This window comes from Prionailurus bengalensis, chromosome X, assembly GCF_016509475.1.
Source record: "Prionailurus bengalensis isolate Pbe53 chromosome X, Fcat_Pben_1.1_paternal_pri, whole genome shotgun sequence".
NCBI classification, from domain to species: Eukaryota; Metazoa; Chordata; class Mammalia; order Carnivora; family Felidae; genus Prionailurus; species Prionailurus bengalensis.
This window is the reverse complement of record NC_057361.1, coordinates 12196440-12210595: the sequence shown is the minus strand read 5'-3', so window position 1 is coordinate 12210595 and position 14156 is coordinate 12196440. Positions and strand designations below refer to the sequence as shown.

The 14156-nt window shown below is 41.0% G+C and overlaps 1 protein-coding gene across 4 annotated transcripts in view; it reads left to right on the top strand.

Annotated features, from left to right (window-relative positions):
• Positions 1 to 14156, top strand: part of ACE2 (angiotensin converting enzyme 2) — a 40970-nt gene that overhangs the window by 9465 nt on the left and 17349 nt on the right. For all 4 annotated transcript variants that reach the window (XM_043569675.1, XM_043569673.1, XM_043569674.1 and 1 more), the window contains 7 exons: positions 1522 to 1615; positions 2049 to 2192; positions 3644 to 3756; positions 5367 to 5472; positions 8059 to 8156; positions 10618 to 10787; positions 13392 to 13618. In XM_043569675.1, the coding sequence (XP_043425610.1) occupies positions 1543 to 1615; positions 2049 to 2192; positions 3644 to 3756; positions 5367 to 5472; positions 8059 to 8156; positions 10618 to 10787; positions 13392 to 13618 (931 nt within the window). In that variant the 5' untranslated portion in view covers positions 1522 to 1542. The remainder of the gene's footprint in view (positions 1 to 1521; positions 1616 to 2048; positions 2193 to 3643; positions 3757 to 5366; positions 5473 to 8058; positions 8157 to 10617; positions 10788 to 13391; positions 13619 to 14156) is intronic.

Sequence of the window (14156 nt, the reverse complement as noted above, 5' to 3'; positions counted from 1 at the left end):
ACACTGTATTTTTATAAGATTCTGAGTAGTTCTAATGTGCAGCCCAAACTGAAAAACACAGAAATGCATGTAAAAGATTGAACTGTTTGGGAAGAGAGGAGACTCAAGAATGCATGAATACAATGGAGAGGGAGGAGGGGAGATTGAAAAAGCAGGTACACAAAGAGACCATGAGGAGTTTTGTGCCATGGTAGGGAATTTGGATTGATGCCTTTGGACTATGGGATCTTATTGAAGTTTTAATCATGGGATCTATTTCATGTTTTAGGATAATGACTTTTGTGTCAGAGTGAAAGAATAATGGAAGGGGGAAATAGGAGAAGAGAAACAGAGCCTTTCATGTGGTGCTTCTTAAATCAAATGTAGGGGAGAACCAGTTCCTTCTTTCCTCTCCTATCTTTCCTTTCCTTTCCTTTCCTTTCCTTTCCTTTCCTTTCCTTTCCTTCCTGCTTTTCTTCCTCCCTCTCTCCCTCCTTTTCTCCCTCTCTTCTTCCCTTTCTTCTTTTATTACCAATCTATTACAGATCAATACTTGGCTAAATCCATTGACATGCTGAGATGTCATGGAAATATCAAATGGGTTTTTAAAGTTTATAAACATTCATTCTCTTTTTTAAAAAAAAAATATTCTCTTGATTCCTGTACTTGTCACAGAATAGAAACAAAGAATTTGCTGTTTTGTACTGGTCCATGGACCATACTTTGAGTAGCACTGCTTAACTCTATTACCTTTACTCTCCTTTACCTACAAGATAAAGTTAAAACTCTTTGGTGTGGCATAGATGGCTGACCCCTCGTGACAAAGCCCCTGCTTACCTCTCCAGTGTCACTGCTCCAGTTTCCTTCAACGTGTCATCACTTCTGGAAAATTGCTGCTCTTCCCCAACCTCCATCCATCTTTTAGGCTCTGCCTTCTATTCCCTTTTTCTACTTGACCAATTCCTACTTCTCTTCCAAGTCATGGCACTGATGTCCCTTCCTCTTTGAAGCCATTCCTGAATCTCCAAGTTCTTCATTTATCCACCTCCTGCCAGACTGCCACATCACTTTTTCATGACAGTTCTACCACTTGTCCCTCGATTATGTAATTATTGATTTCATGGCTGCCTCCTTGTCCCATGGCCGTGGGGGTCCTTGAGGATCCACGGCTTGTTCATGTCAGAGTTATCAGAGTGTCGGACAAAGTAGATGTTCAGTGAATGTGTTCTCGGTGAATGCTGAATGAACAGCAAATGCACTTCTCTGTGTACCTGGGAAACATCCTTGGGATTTTGGTGGATCCATTTATTTCAGTCATTCCACATATATTTATTATGTGTTTCTAAGGCTCTGTGCCAGTTGATAGTGGGGGAAATTTAACGGAGATATTCCTACCCTACATAAAGGAGGGTGCTTGGCAAAGATGGGAATTGCTGTATTTTGAGGCACAAAAAATCACATGGTTAAAAGGACATCCTTACCTTAGCGTTCTATATAGCACATCTCCCACATTGAACATTGTTTATTATGCTTAATTTGCAGTTGAACACAATCTTAAATGCAATGAGCACGATCTACAGTACTGGAAAAGCTTGTAACCCAAACAATCCACAGGAGTGCTTATTACTTGAACCAGGTAGGCTATTAATTTTGAGCAGTCATTATGAAATTTAAGTTTTTACTCTAAGTTTTAAAACTGAGATTGACACTGGATGATGAAACTGTGCCTTTCAAGTGGATAATCCAAAGATGATAAGATTCCAAATAGGTATTTCAGTACATAGGTGAACTGTTAACTTATCACAAAACTTCATTGTAAACTCTGTCACATTCTACGTAATTTAACTAAGTAGTTAAATGATTTCAACGGTTTATTTTTTCTGCAGAAATATTTTGGAACTATAACAAGGATGAAGAAATCGAGAAATCATGAGATTTCACTTAATAACTTTATGGCCTCGATGCCTGCCAGCCTTACTTTTAATTGTTTAAAGTTCATACAATTGTTTACAAATAAAAATTTTACAAATGCATGTTTTTTTTCCCTATTGGGTGCTTTGCAATGACAGGCTTGGATGACATAATGGAAAACAGCAAAGACTACAATGAGAGGCTCTGGGCTTGGGAAGGCTGGAGGGCTGAGGTCGGCAAGCAGCTGAGGCCATTATATGAAGAGTATGTGGCCCTGAAAAATGAGATGGCAAGAGCAAACAGTAAGTTCGCTGGTCTGTAGAGATCCTGATGCTCTCTGTGGGGGCTGTGGGCTATTTCTCATGAATTACCAAGCCTGCCCTTTGACAGAAGTGGTATCCATAAATTAGTGATCATCTCCTGAACAAATTCAGGTGATGTGTCTCAAAGAAGGAACTACTAGGGGATAAGGAAAGATGCGCTGACATTCTACCGTTTAAGGAGCTCAGCAATGAGGCTGAACAACAGGACGTCAAACAAATCAGTCATCTGGGAAGGTATCAGGAACCCAAGCCTTCCTGAGGTAGCCTGGGGATTGAGTAGGGATTCTATTGCTCTGACAGGATGGGAGACAGAGACACTGTCTCTCACCTAAACTCCTATCTGGCTACAGTTGATTTTTAAAGGTCATTTGTGTGTTTAACTCAGGGTGGTGTCCCAGAAAGAAAAAAAAAATCAGATTAATTTAGGCTGGAAACCCATTATGTTCTGCAGCTGTAATTATAACTCAAATCATGTGGTCATAAAAATCTTAATATGGGGCTTAAATTTCCATATATCCTAACTTATTCTCCTGCCTGAATAATGAGCTGAAGCTATGGCATTACGAGTAACTTTATGCTTTGGTGATTCACTGCCTCTTGGGGTTGAGTAAGGAAGAATTTTTTTCATCTGTTGTTTCTCAGTGCCTTTCACTGCCACTTAAACTTGTATTCTTAAGACACAGGCAAGCTGGGACAGCAGCTCATCACCATATCTTTCCATCCAAATATTTCTCTCTCTCCTCTTCCTGATCATCCATTGCCAATGTGCATGTGAAAATAAGAATTTTTGAAATACATTTGCAAACTGTATTGGCTAATATCCTAATGCAAGCCTGTGTTTCCAGATGACGAGATACTACACGATGCATGCAGAGATGTTCTGTGTATACAGATAATCTGCAAACAAACACAGGCCCGCTGTGGCGATGTCTAAGATGAGTTGGTTTACATTTGAAAATAGAAGGCCCTGAACAAGAAGAGAATTTAAAAACTCAAATCCAGTCACATGTTTTAAAGCCAAAGATAGAAACTGAAGTATGGAGACAGTAGAGACCAAGGGTTAGAAGACTCGGAGGGTGCTTTTGCCTCTTCCCAGTCGTGTGACGCTGGACAAACGATTCCACCGTCCAGGAACAGGGTGCTAATCTGCATGGTGGGGATTTTAATAATGTCAATCTTGCAGAGTTTCTGTGCTTCTTAGAGGAGATGATGCATTGAAGAGAGAGCAAAGAGAGAGCAGAGAGCACGCGCTTGACCGACACCAGCTAGTGTTAGTATTCATTTCATCCCTTTGAGTTGACATTTAGAAGGACAATAAAAATGTGACAGATCTTTGGATTTTTTAACCTCCCACCAAGGCTGATCTATGTATACCGTGCTTTATCTCCTTCTTTCCCTTATGTTCTCTTCCTTCTCCTTTTAAAAAACAGATTATGAGGACTATGGAGATTATTGGAGAGGAGATTATGAAGAGGAGTGGACAGATGGCTATAACTATAGCCGCAGCCAGTTGATTAAAGATGTGGAACATACCTTCACACAGGTAACCAAGGAAGCATACACAGAGACAGATGTAGGGCAGTGTGCGGGAAGAAGGGACAATGACCAAAGGCATTCTGGCTTGTTCCTAATGCAGTAGTTAGCCATTCCCAGGCCTCAGAGTTATGGAATATTAGAGCTTGAAAAGATTTGAAAGAATAATAGGACAGGCCCCATAGATGAGCAGAGTTACTCTGCTTTCCTCTCCTTTTCAGCCACTGAGTGGCCCAGCAATTACCAATAGCAAGGTTATAAGAAGGAGAGATTATCGGATGGAATGGTCTTTGTGAACTACCTGGGACCCACCCTGTCTTACTTTGTTAGCAGCTGTAGGCTTTGCTTCCTTCCTCAGGACAATTGATAGTATTGTTTCCTTGCCTTTGACTGAGGGAGCCTTTTTATGGAAGGCAGAGTATCTCATGGACACTTCTCAATGTCTCCCTCTTCCTTCCTTTTGCCCCCCACCCCTCCCCCTCACCCCTGTGCCTTCAAACTTCTTATGCAAACCTACTGTGTCATAGCCATCGTTCGGCAAAGCAATCAAAAGTGGAAGTTGGGGCAACAACTCCTCAGAAAAGAAATGGGCAAAAGATTTGAGCAAGGACATTATATAAATGACAGATAAGCAAGTAAAAAGTTATTAGGGAAATGCAAGTTAAAACCATGTTTAAAAACCACCACACACCCACCAGAATGGCTACGGTTAAAAAAGACAGGCATAGCAGGCACTGGTGTGGGTGTGGAGACACTGCTGATAGAAATGCAGAATGGTGCAGCGGCTGCAGAAAGTGGTTTGGCAGTTCTTAAGAAGTTGAACACACACTTATCATCCGACTAAGGTGTTCCACTCTTAGGTATCTATATGAGAGAAATGAAAATATAGATCCATACGAAGACTCATACATGAACGTTCATAGAAGCATCATTCACAGTAGCCCCAAACTGGAGACAACCTAGTTGTCCTTCAGCTGCCAAATTGTATCCAAGAGCTACTAAATGAAGCAAACTCTGACGTAATCATACAGTGACATGCTACTCAGTAATAAAAAGAATGAACTACTGATACATGCCGTAACATGGATGAACCTAAAAATCATGCTGAGTGAAAGAAGCCAGATGCAAAAGGTTACATATCACATGACTTCATCTATATGAAATTTCCAGAACAGACAAAACTATAGAGACAGAAATCAGTTCAGTGATTACCTGGGGCTGGGGATGGGAGTGGAATTGACTGCACACAGGCACAAGAAAATGTGTTGGGGTAATGGAAATATTCTAAAACTGGGTAACAGTGATGTTGTCCAACAGCATAAATGTACTAAAACTCATGAAACTGTACATTTAAAAGTAGGTGAACTTTGTGGGATGTAAATGATACTTCAACTTAAAAACAAAGGAAGTAGGTAACATATTAAAAATGAATATTTCTTTGCATCTGCTTTCATTTTGGGACCTGTATTCCTCCAGATGTGTTTGTTGCTTTATGCAGTGAAGTTAGTCATCATCCATATCTGGGAAGATATGTCTGAAGAGATTCCTGTTTTTAGTGGTAGGGATTGGAAATTGGAAAAGGCTACTCTTGGTCTTAAACTTTCTTCCTGGGCTTTTCAGATTAAGCCACTGTACCAACATCTTCATGCTTACGTGAGGGCAAAGTTGATGGATACCTACCCTTCCCGTATCAGCCCAACTGGATGCCTCCCTGCCCATTTGCTTGGTAAGAAACTCCAGGAACTCTTTGTGTACTTTGTTCTTTGTTATTTCCACCACTAAAGTTGTTTTTTGGAATGAGGCCCAACATAAAACTTTTGGGAAATGTTGCGAATGAAGTTAGTAACATTGTAGAAATCACATTTTGACGGCACTTTATTCAACATAATTATATAACATAAATTTTTCTTTATTGCATCACTTTATTTTACACATGAACGAATATTATGTTGGCCATGATTCAAAGGATAAAGGGATTATTTAACATAACTAGAGAGAGAATTCCAAGTTCAAATGAGAGTGGAAATGGGGAAAATAAGTTTTTCAATTTAAGTTGATTGGCTAAGCTCTTGAGGTGGAATTTGAGATTTTAGTATTATGTTGTCAGAGGAAAGAAGCTTGGTAGGCTGTGGTTGGCCAGGGGTGAAAGAAAGGCTTTTGGAAATTAAGGTATAGCTTGAGTGAAAGCTTCGTAAGTTTATTCTAAACTGCACCAATTACTTTTGCTGCAAAGTACGTGGTTTGGAATCATATGGGTTATGAATGAAGTCTTTGCCATGAAGAAAGATGCCTAACTTAGGAAGAGACTCAATCTTCCAAGAACTTTCTATCCTGCCACAGAGGTTTCATAGACCATGAAAGACCTTGGGCCTTTTATTGAACCTCCTAATTCCCTTCCATAGAGTAGCCATCCTTCCTTCCCCTCTACCACTCCCTAGAAGCCAAGGCCAAATAAAATATTTGTGCTTGAAAATATTTGAAAGTATTTGTATCATGTCATGGATACATAGCATTCCTACCAAGCTAAGTTTCTGCTAGCTAATTCTTCTCAACGGCCTTTAAAGCTCTCTCTTAGCAGGAGAGAATATGGACAAAGGACCCTTGGAGACTTTTTATTCTAAGGCAATATATAAATGCTCTCTACAATGTCTTTGGCAGGCATCCTTCAGTAATTCAGTTTCTGCCTAAACCTATCTAGTGTGATGTGACTCTTCTTTCCAAGGTAGACTAATCTAGTGATATGTGGCACCAATTATAAGCAAGTTCTGCCTTATGTGGGACTGAATCAACACCCCTCTAATGTTTTCCATTCATTACATCTAATTCCATGGTATGAGGTTATCCAGAATGTGTCCATTCTTCTTCTGCAAGATGGCCTTCTGGATATTTTAAACAACCATCATAAAAGGCACAGCATAGTACCTGGCACAAGAGTATGTAATCAATATATTTTAGTGATATTATTGTTACCATCATCTGCTTCTTTCCAGTTAAATATCCTATAGAGATTTTTAGCCATTCTTTAAAACTCAATTTTCTAATTGTTCTCTCTGGGATAAGCTGTCCTTTGTTGATATCTCTCTTTAAATATCATGCTCAGAACTGAACAATTACTCCAGATGAGGTTTGGCCAGTATTGAGTAAATATGGTATCATGACTTCCTTTGTTCTAGACACTATAATTCTGTTTATTTATCTTGAGATCACATTTGTGTTTTGGAAGCCATGTTATACTGTTTGTTGGGTCTCTTTTGGTCTTTTACATGTTGATTATGTCTCAGCCTGAAGTCACATATTACATATTTTTATAGTGGATACATTTTCCTTTAAGATTTAAGCATTGAACCTTGCATTTATTTCTACTGAATTTTATTGCTTAAAACTTGAGTTCATTGAAATATTCTTCATGTTGTTATATTGCCCCATTACTTTGTTGCCAGCATTCTGGTCTTGCTGTTAGATTGACTTTTTCTTTTTTTTTTTTTTAATGTTTATTTACTTTTGAGGGAGAGAGAGAGAGAGAGAGGCAAAGAGAGAGAGGGACAGAGGATCTGAAGCAGGCTTTGCACTACTACCCATGAACTGCAAGATTACGACCTGAGCCAAAGTCAGATGCTCAACTGACTGAGCCACCCAGGTGCCCTTAGATTGATTTTTTTCTAGATCCATCTTGCCTTTTAGGGTCTCTGGCCTTGGGATCCAATTTAACATTTGTTTGTGGTGTTTGAAAAATTACCCAATTAAATGTATTACTGTAGTATAGTGATAAAGGTTGTTATCTAACTTTGTTACTAGTTAGTTACTAGTTACTAGTTACTAGTTTGTTACTAGTTTGTTACTTGTTACTAGTTTGTAACTAGTTAGTAACTTTGTTACTAACTTTGTTACTAGTTAGTAGAGTTTCCTGAATGATGATCCTACATGACCTCTCTTGAGTCCAATATTAGGAATTACTAGTGGTTTAATTTGCAATATTTTGTCCCATAGATGGTGGATATTATCTTTTTCTAATCTATAGTAGCTTTGATGTTCCATACATTTAATACATTGTGCCCTTGAATTGTAATTTGAAATGGGAGAAATAGGGATAATTTCCTGTCATTTTATCCTTTTAGAGGAGATAGAAAAAAGAAGGGAGTGTTGAAAATTTTAAATGGGAGTACGGAAAAAGAGGTAAATGAAGAGAAACTAGATGAAATCTAGAATACTATATGGCCTGTTTGCCAATCCTAAGTTATGCACTGTGTAAAATCAGGTCTATATTTCTGCTGTCTTTGCTATGTATTAACGAAACTTTTTTTTAAAAAAATAGGCGATATGTGGGGTCGATTTTGGACAAATCTGTACCCTTTGACAGTCCCCTTTGGACAGAAACCAAACATAGATGTTACTGATGCAATGGTGAACCAGGTAGGAAGAAGAGGCCTTAAAAACCAAATCTAAATCCTCAACTTCATTTCTTTTTCTGCCATTTTTCTCTTCTTGTCTTTTGCATGTGAAATCATGTAAATAAAAAAATTTTAAGCTAACTTAAATGTATTTCTTATGTAGCTTCATGGAAAAGTAATTTACAGTGCCAGTGACGTCAAATACCTTGAATGATAAATACGGTATTGATCTTGCTGAGAGGTATTAAAAATGGAGATGACCTGGGTTTTCCATTAAGCAGTAAGATGTGGAATTATCAACTGGTTGGCATTACTCTTTCTAGAGTTAGTCACTGCTAAGTAATCAGTCCGTAATCTCCACGAATAGAAAAAAATGGTATCATGAGAAGATTTTTGCATATTTAAAAAATCATTATTGGGGCGCCTGGGTGGCGCAGTTGGTTAAGCGTCCGGCTTCAGCCAGGTCACGATCTCGCGGTCCGTGAGTTCGAGCCCCGCATCAGGCTCTGGGCTGATGGCTCGGAGCCTGGAGCCTGTTTCCGATTCTGTGTCTCCCTCTCTCTCTTCCCCTCCCCCGTTCATGCTCTGTCTCTCTCTGTCCCAAAAATAAATAAACGTTGAAAAAAAATTTAAAAAAAATCATTGTTAGAAATATTACAAGAGTCTTTAAAATAATTTTTAAATTACTTTTTTGTTACCATCTTGGCAGAATTGTTTAAGTTCTCTGTGTTTCCTGCCATTGGTGAAGTCATATTATAATGATATTTTTCTTTATTCAGCCAATAGTCTACCTTTTGGGGAAAGAATTTATGATCATACTCCCATTGGCTATCTAAAATTTCTTCAGAGAGTTGCACCATAATTTCCTTTACTATTTACACATTGCCGGATTTTCCTTTGTAAACAGTTTCAAATCTGTAAGCAACCGTGTGGCAAACATTTTCACATACACAACACGATCCTGCGAAAAAGCCACGACAAAGTAAGAATGCGAAGCGGCAAGGCCTCCAATCTCCTGCAGCTGTGCTAGGTCCGTTTTGCAGTTGAACAACAGCACAGGCTCATCTTTATGTAGCTCTTTAGCCCATCTACGGGGTTTGTACACCCACCATCTCTCCTAAGGTCATCTTTACAACAAACCTATGAGACTATCAGGACAGGTATTTTGATAGATCCATGTTGCAGGTGAGGAAACTGAGGCCTGGGGAAATGACTGGCTCAAAGTCACAAAGACAATCAGTGGCAACTAAGGCTTGAACTCAGAACTCCTAATATTTCCAGTTCCATTTTCCATTCTCTCATTGTTCATTTAACAGACGCTAACTGTGCTTACTAGTCTACACTGTTTTGGTATTCGTACATCCATTCTGCTTAAGAATGCCGTACCTGGTAATACCAATATTGCCTTTAAAGGTCAATAGTGAAAAACATCCGTAGTGTCACATCCTGTTTCAAATCCCCAAGGCTGATAGAAGAGAAAAACCAGACTTGACTGGTCTTTGAGATCAGAGGAAGTTTTCTGTGTCACCAAAAGCGATTCAGGAATTATCCGCCAGTTACACAAACTTTGTTTGCCTGATATGGGCCTTATCTCCAAAGAAGTCCTGGTCAGTTCCCAGAAGAGTTTACTGGATGGCAGACGCTTACTGTTGCCCCTCTCCATTTCCAGAACATTCTGAAAGTTCAGATTCCCATACAAGCTGTGCAGCAAGGCCCGGCTACTTATTGGCTACTTGGTCGCATGCAGGCCTTTTTGGTTCCAAAAGTCCATGACTCCGTGTGCACCTGTTTGTGTCCTCCACTGAGCCCAACACCAGGCCCTCACTCCTTGAAGGAGCTCAATGATTGTTGGCTTTAGTTGAATAGATTTCTTAGCAAAGAGAAGGTCATTGTTGTTTGTTTATGCTTGGAATATAAAGAATAAAGACAAAAAATATCACGCATAATATATAATATTTGTATTTAAATTTAATATTTGTATTTTCACATTAATATCACTTTAGATCAGTGGTTTATATATTCTACTTTTTCACCTAAGATTAACTTATAAAAAAATCAGTAAAAATTCTTTATAAATTGAATTTATTTAGGTTTTCCATCCCACGAAGACATCATTATTTATTCAACCATTCTGGTGGTGGTTTCCACCTTTTTCTTTATTAAAAATCATTTTCCATGTTGTATACCTTAAATTTATACAATGTTATGTGTCATACATATTTCAACCTTAAAAAACAATAAACAAAAAACCCATTTTAAATGTCATTCTTTGACCTAATTTCTGATAATTTCCTAGGTTAGTTTCCTAGAGACAGGATTACTGAGACAGGGTATAAACACTTTGAAAGCTTGACATGTCCATACATGTTGCCGAATTGCCTTCCAGAAAGGTTATGCCTGTGTACATAGCCAAAAGAAAGAATGCTGTTATTTTAATGCTAGAATTAAATGCTGTTCTTTTTTTCTTTTTTTTTCCTTTCCAGAGCTGGGATGCAAGGAGGATATTCAAGGAAGCTGAGAAATTCTTTGTGTCTGTTGGCCTTCCCAACATGACTCAAGGATTCTGGGAAAACTCCATGCTAACCGAGCCAGGCAACAGCCGGAAAGTGGTCTGCCACCCCACAGCTTGGGACCTAGGGAAGGGTGACTTCAGGTAGTGAGGACGATCTGTACACAGCTGATACTAAACTGGGAGACGGTGGAGGCAGGGATGACGACGATTCTGGATTTCTTCTCTGCTTGTCTGAGCACAGAAGAGATGTGTGAACTCTCCTTAAATGAGGGCTCAGAAGTCCATGAGAACACATCTGGACTTTTCCAAGGAAAAGGGGATTGTTAGCAGGCCCTAACTTGAGCTTTAGACAGTTTGCCTCACTTGAAATAATATGCACCTGTTAGAGTTGCATGGTCGTGAGTATGGTGGTGTCCCCGTTAGAAAGATTCAGTGCCAAGATTTACGGAAGATGGACGTGTGAATCAGGCATTATTCCTCCCCTCCACGTTTCCCTCTTGTGAGTGAGACAGGACAGATGAATCAATACGCCGGGATAAAAGAGAGAAAGTGGTACGTGTTATAGGAGAACCGCAGAGAACACTCTCTGGGGAATTGGATGAGCACTGACCACACCTGGAATGTGTGGTAGGCTCAGACAGGGCTTGGGGGGTGGGGGGACATGTGGATTAGGTTTGAAGATGAGAAGGCTTTGGACAGACAGAGCTGGGAGGACACTGGGCTGGGAGAAAAGCAGCATCAAAATGCAGAGACGCAGGGCCTGCCACTGTGTACTGGAGGCGGCAAGTTAGGCTAGAGTGAAGAAGGCCATGTGAAGAAGGCTCTGGGTGATGTGGCAGAATGTGCCATTGGAGCACGGGCACTCGAATCCGAGCTGTGTCACTTAGTGACGAGGCGGCCTTGGGCAAGGCATTCAACCTTCTTGGGTTTCAGTCTCCTTATCTATAAAGTGGAATGGTAACGCCCAGGTAGCAGGTTGGCGAGTGTCTTAGGCTGGGTTCCCCAGCTTGAGATGAAGGTTCTTGTCCGGGCACTTCACCAAAGGACAGCCATGAGGCAAAGGGGAGTGAGGGAAGCAGGGGGGAGGGGGAAAGAGTTAAGTAAGGATGTGGTCTCTGCTGGACCCTTGGCCTCAGCCTGATCCCACGGGGCTCTCCGCACCCTGATTTGTACCATGGTTGGTCACTCGTTGAGAAAAGAGGACTGGCCTTTTGTACCCCCACATTAGTCAGTCACTGGCTGAGGACTCCAGAGCGTGGGAAGACCTCGTCTCCTGGCTGAGGCACCTCTCGTTCAGCCAAAGGCAGCGCAGGAGGAAGCAGCTGCTGGCTTTTCACAGATATGACTCAGGCAAAATGGGAGATGGGTGGGTCTGCCTGGTTGAGCTGGTCCGGGAGGCCCCAGCAGCATCCCCCAGACTCAGGTTTGGCAAGGCTTTTCCATAAAGGGTCACACGGTAAATAGTGTAGGCTCTGCAGGTCTCTGTTGCGACTACTTGGTTCTGCCCTTGTGGCATCAAAGCAGCCACAGATAACACATAAACAAACGGCAGTGGCTGTGTTCCAGTAAAGCCTTATTTATCAAACCGGTTTACTGACTCCAGGACTAGAGTGAGGCTTAAAAATGCCCGAGTATATGCGCGTTTCCCAGCACACGCTCTTAGGTACTGAAGACGTTAGGTATATAGCAGCTATTCTCACCGTTGTTTCACAAGAGAATAGAGGAAAAACCGGGTTAGAAAAGCAGGTCACAGTGGGCTGTATTAAGGAGTTTGGGTTTATTCTTGACCAGTGGGGGGGACTTAAAGGGTATTTATCAGGAGGCTGACATGGTCAGAGTGGTAAGAAAATTAATTTGGGAACCTACGGAAGCATGCCCCCCTGCATCCCCCGAATGAGACTGCTCTTGCCGAGTTGGGCAGGACCACTACCTAATTGCCAGATGCAGTCCTGATTTCACTGGGCCGCTGCAGCCATAGGCAATGTCTACAGGTTGTGTTTGAAATGCTGTTCTACGTTGGCTTCTGCACTGTCATCCGGAAGGGGACTCCCCGCTCTGTCTTCTCTGAATCAGCTTCCTCTCTCTGCTCTGTACGCACAGGGACCTCCTAGGGCTTGATTTTTGGCCCTCTTTCCTTGCCGTTCTATACCTGCTTCATGGGCCATTCCATTATGCCCTGTCTTATGTGCTAATAACTCCCAGTTATCAGTTTCCAGCCCCTTCTCCTACTCTTTCTCTATCTTGGCTCTACCAAACTGCTTGCGGTGCCCTGAATGCTACGCTCTTTTCTCAAGGCTTTCTCACTGAGCACTTCCAGGAGTATCAACCTCTTGTCCCTCCCTGCCGTTTGTCTACCTGGCAAACTTCTGCATGTTAATCAAGGTCCAGGTTGCTCACTGCATCCTCAGTTATGACCTTCTTGGTGCTTCTAAGAGACCATTCTTGCATTCACTTATTGCTATGCCCAAGGCTATGCCTTGCTTAGAGTATTTGCCTGAGAGTTTTTGTACCAGAGGTCTCCGCTTATCTTTCTATTAGTCTGTGAGCAACAGGATTCAGGCCTGCTCATGACTTTATATTAAACACCTTGTTCAGTTTCTAGGACACCAGAGGTAGGTCCTCAAGACTCATTGGTGAACAAACCTTGGAAGGATGAACCATGCTACCCAAATCCTCTACTGCTCTACTGTGCTGATTAAATTAAATTAATTGAGATTCATTTTAATCTTGCCCATTTTTGTGCAGGATCAAGATGTGCACAAAGGTGACGATGGATGACTTCCTGACAGCCCATCACGAGATGGGACACATCCAGTATGACATGGCATATGCCGTGCAACCCTTCCTGCTAAGAAATGGAGCTAATGAGGGGTTCCATGAAGCTGTCGGGGAGATCATGTCACTTTCTGCGGCTACACCCAACCATCTGAAAACCATTGGTCTTCTGTCACCTGGTTTTTCTGAAGACAGTGGTATGGACAGTCTTTTCATGGCTTGTTTCGGGGATTCCTTTGTCTGATGTAGGCAAAGGTATTTATTATCGTATGTGACATATATTTAGTTTTTGCCACATGAAGTATATGACATATATGGGTAACTGGGAATTGCTACTGGTAAAAACATTTTTTAAAGTGTATGTCACAATAAGCCAACTTGTGGTTTTAGATCTTTGAGAATGGCATAAGGTAGGTAACTGAATAAATGGTCTTGGGACTCTGAGAAGCATCTAACAGGGGGAAAAAAGATGCTAAAACAGGCCCACAGAACTGAAATGGCTTAGCCAAGGTCACACAACTTATTAGTGTCAGAGTTCTGACTAGATCCCTCTGCTTCTAGGTAAATACTCAAAATGTGAGAGCTGGAACATTCTGAAAACCATTTCGCAGAGGCAGCAAACTGAAGACAAGAGAGGGAAAGTAACTAGCCCAAGGTCAAAAAGCAATATAGCAGAACCAGAACCAGAGCCCTAATCTAAAGCTTTTCCCATAATACTCTACAAAACAGAGTGTG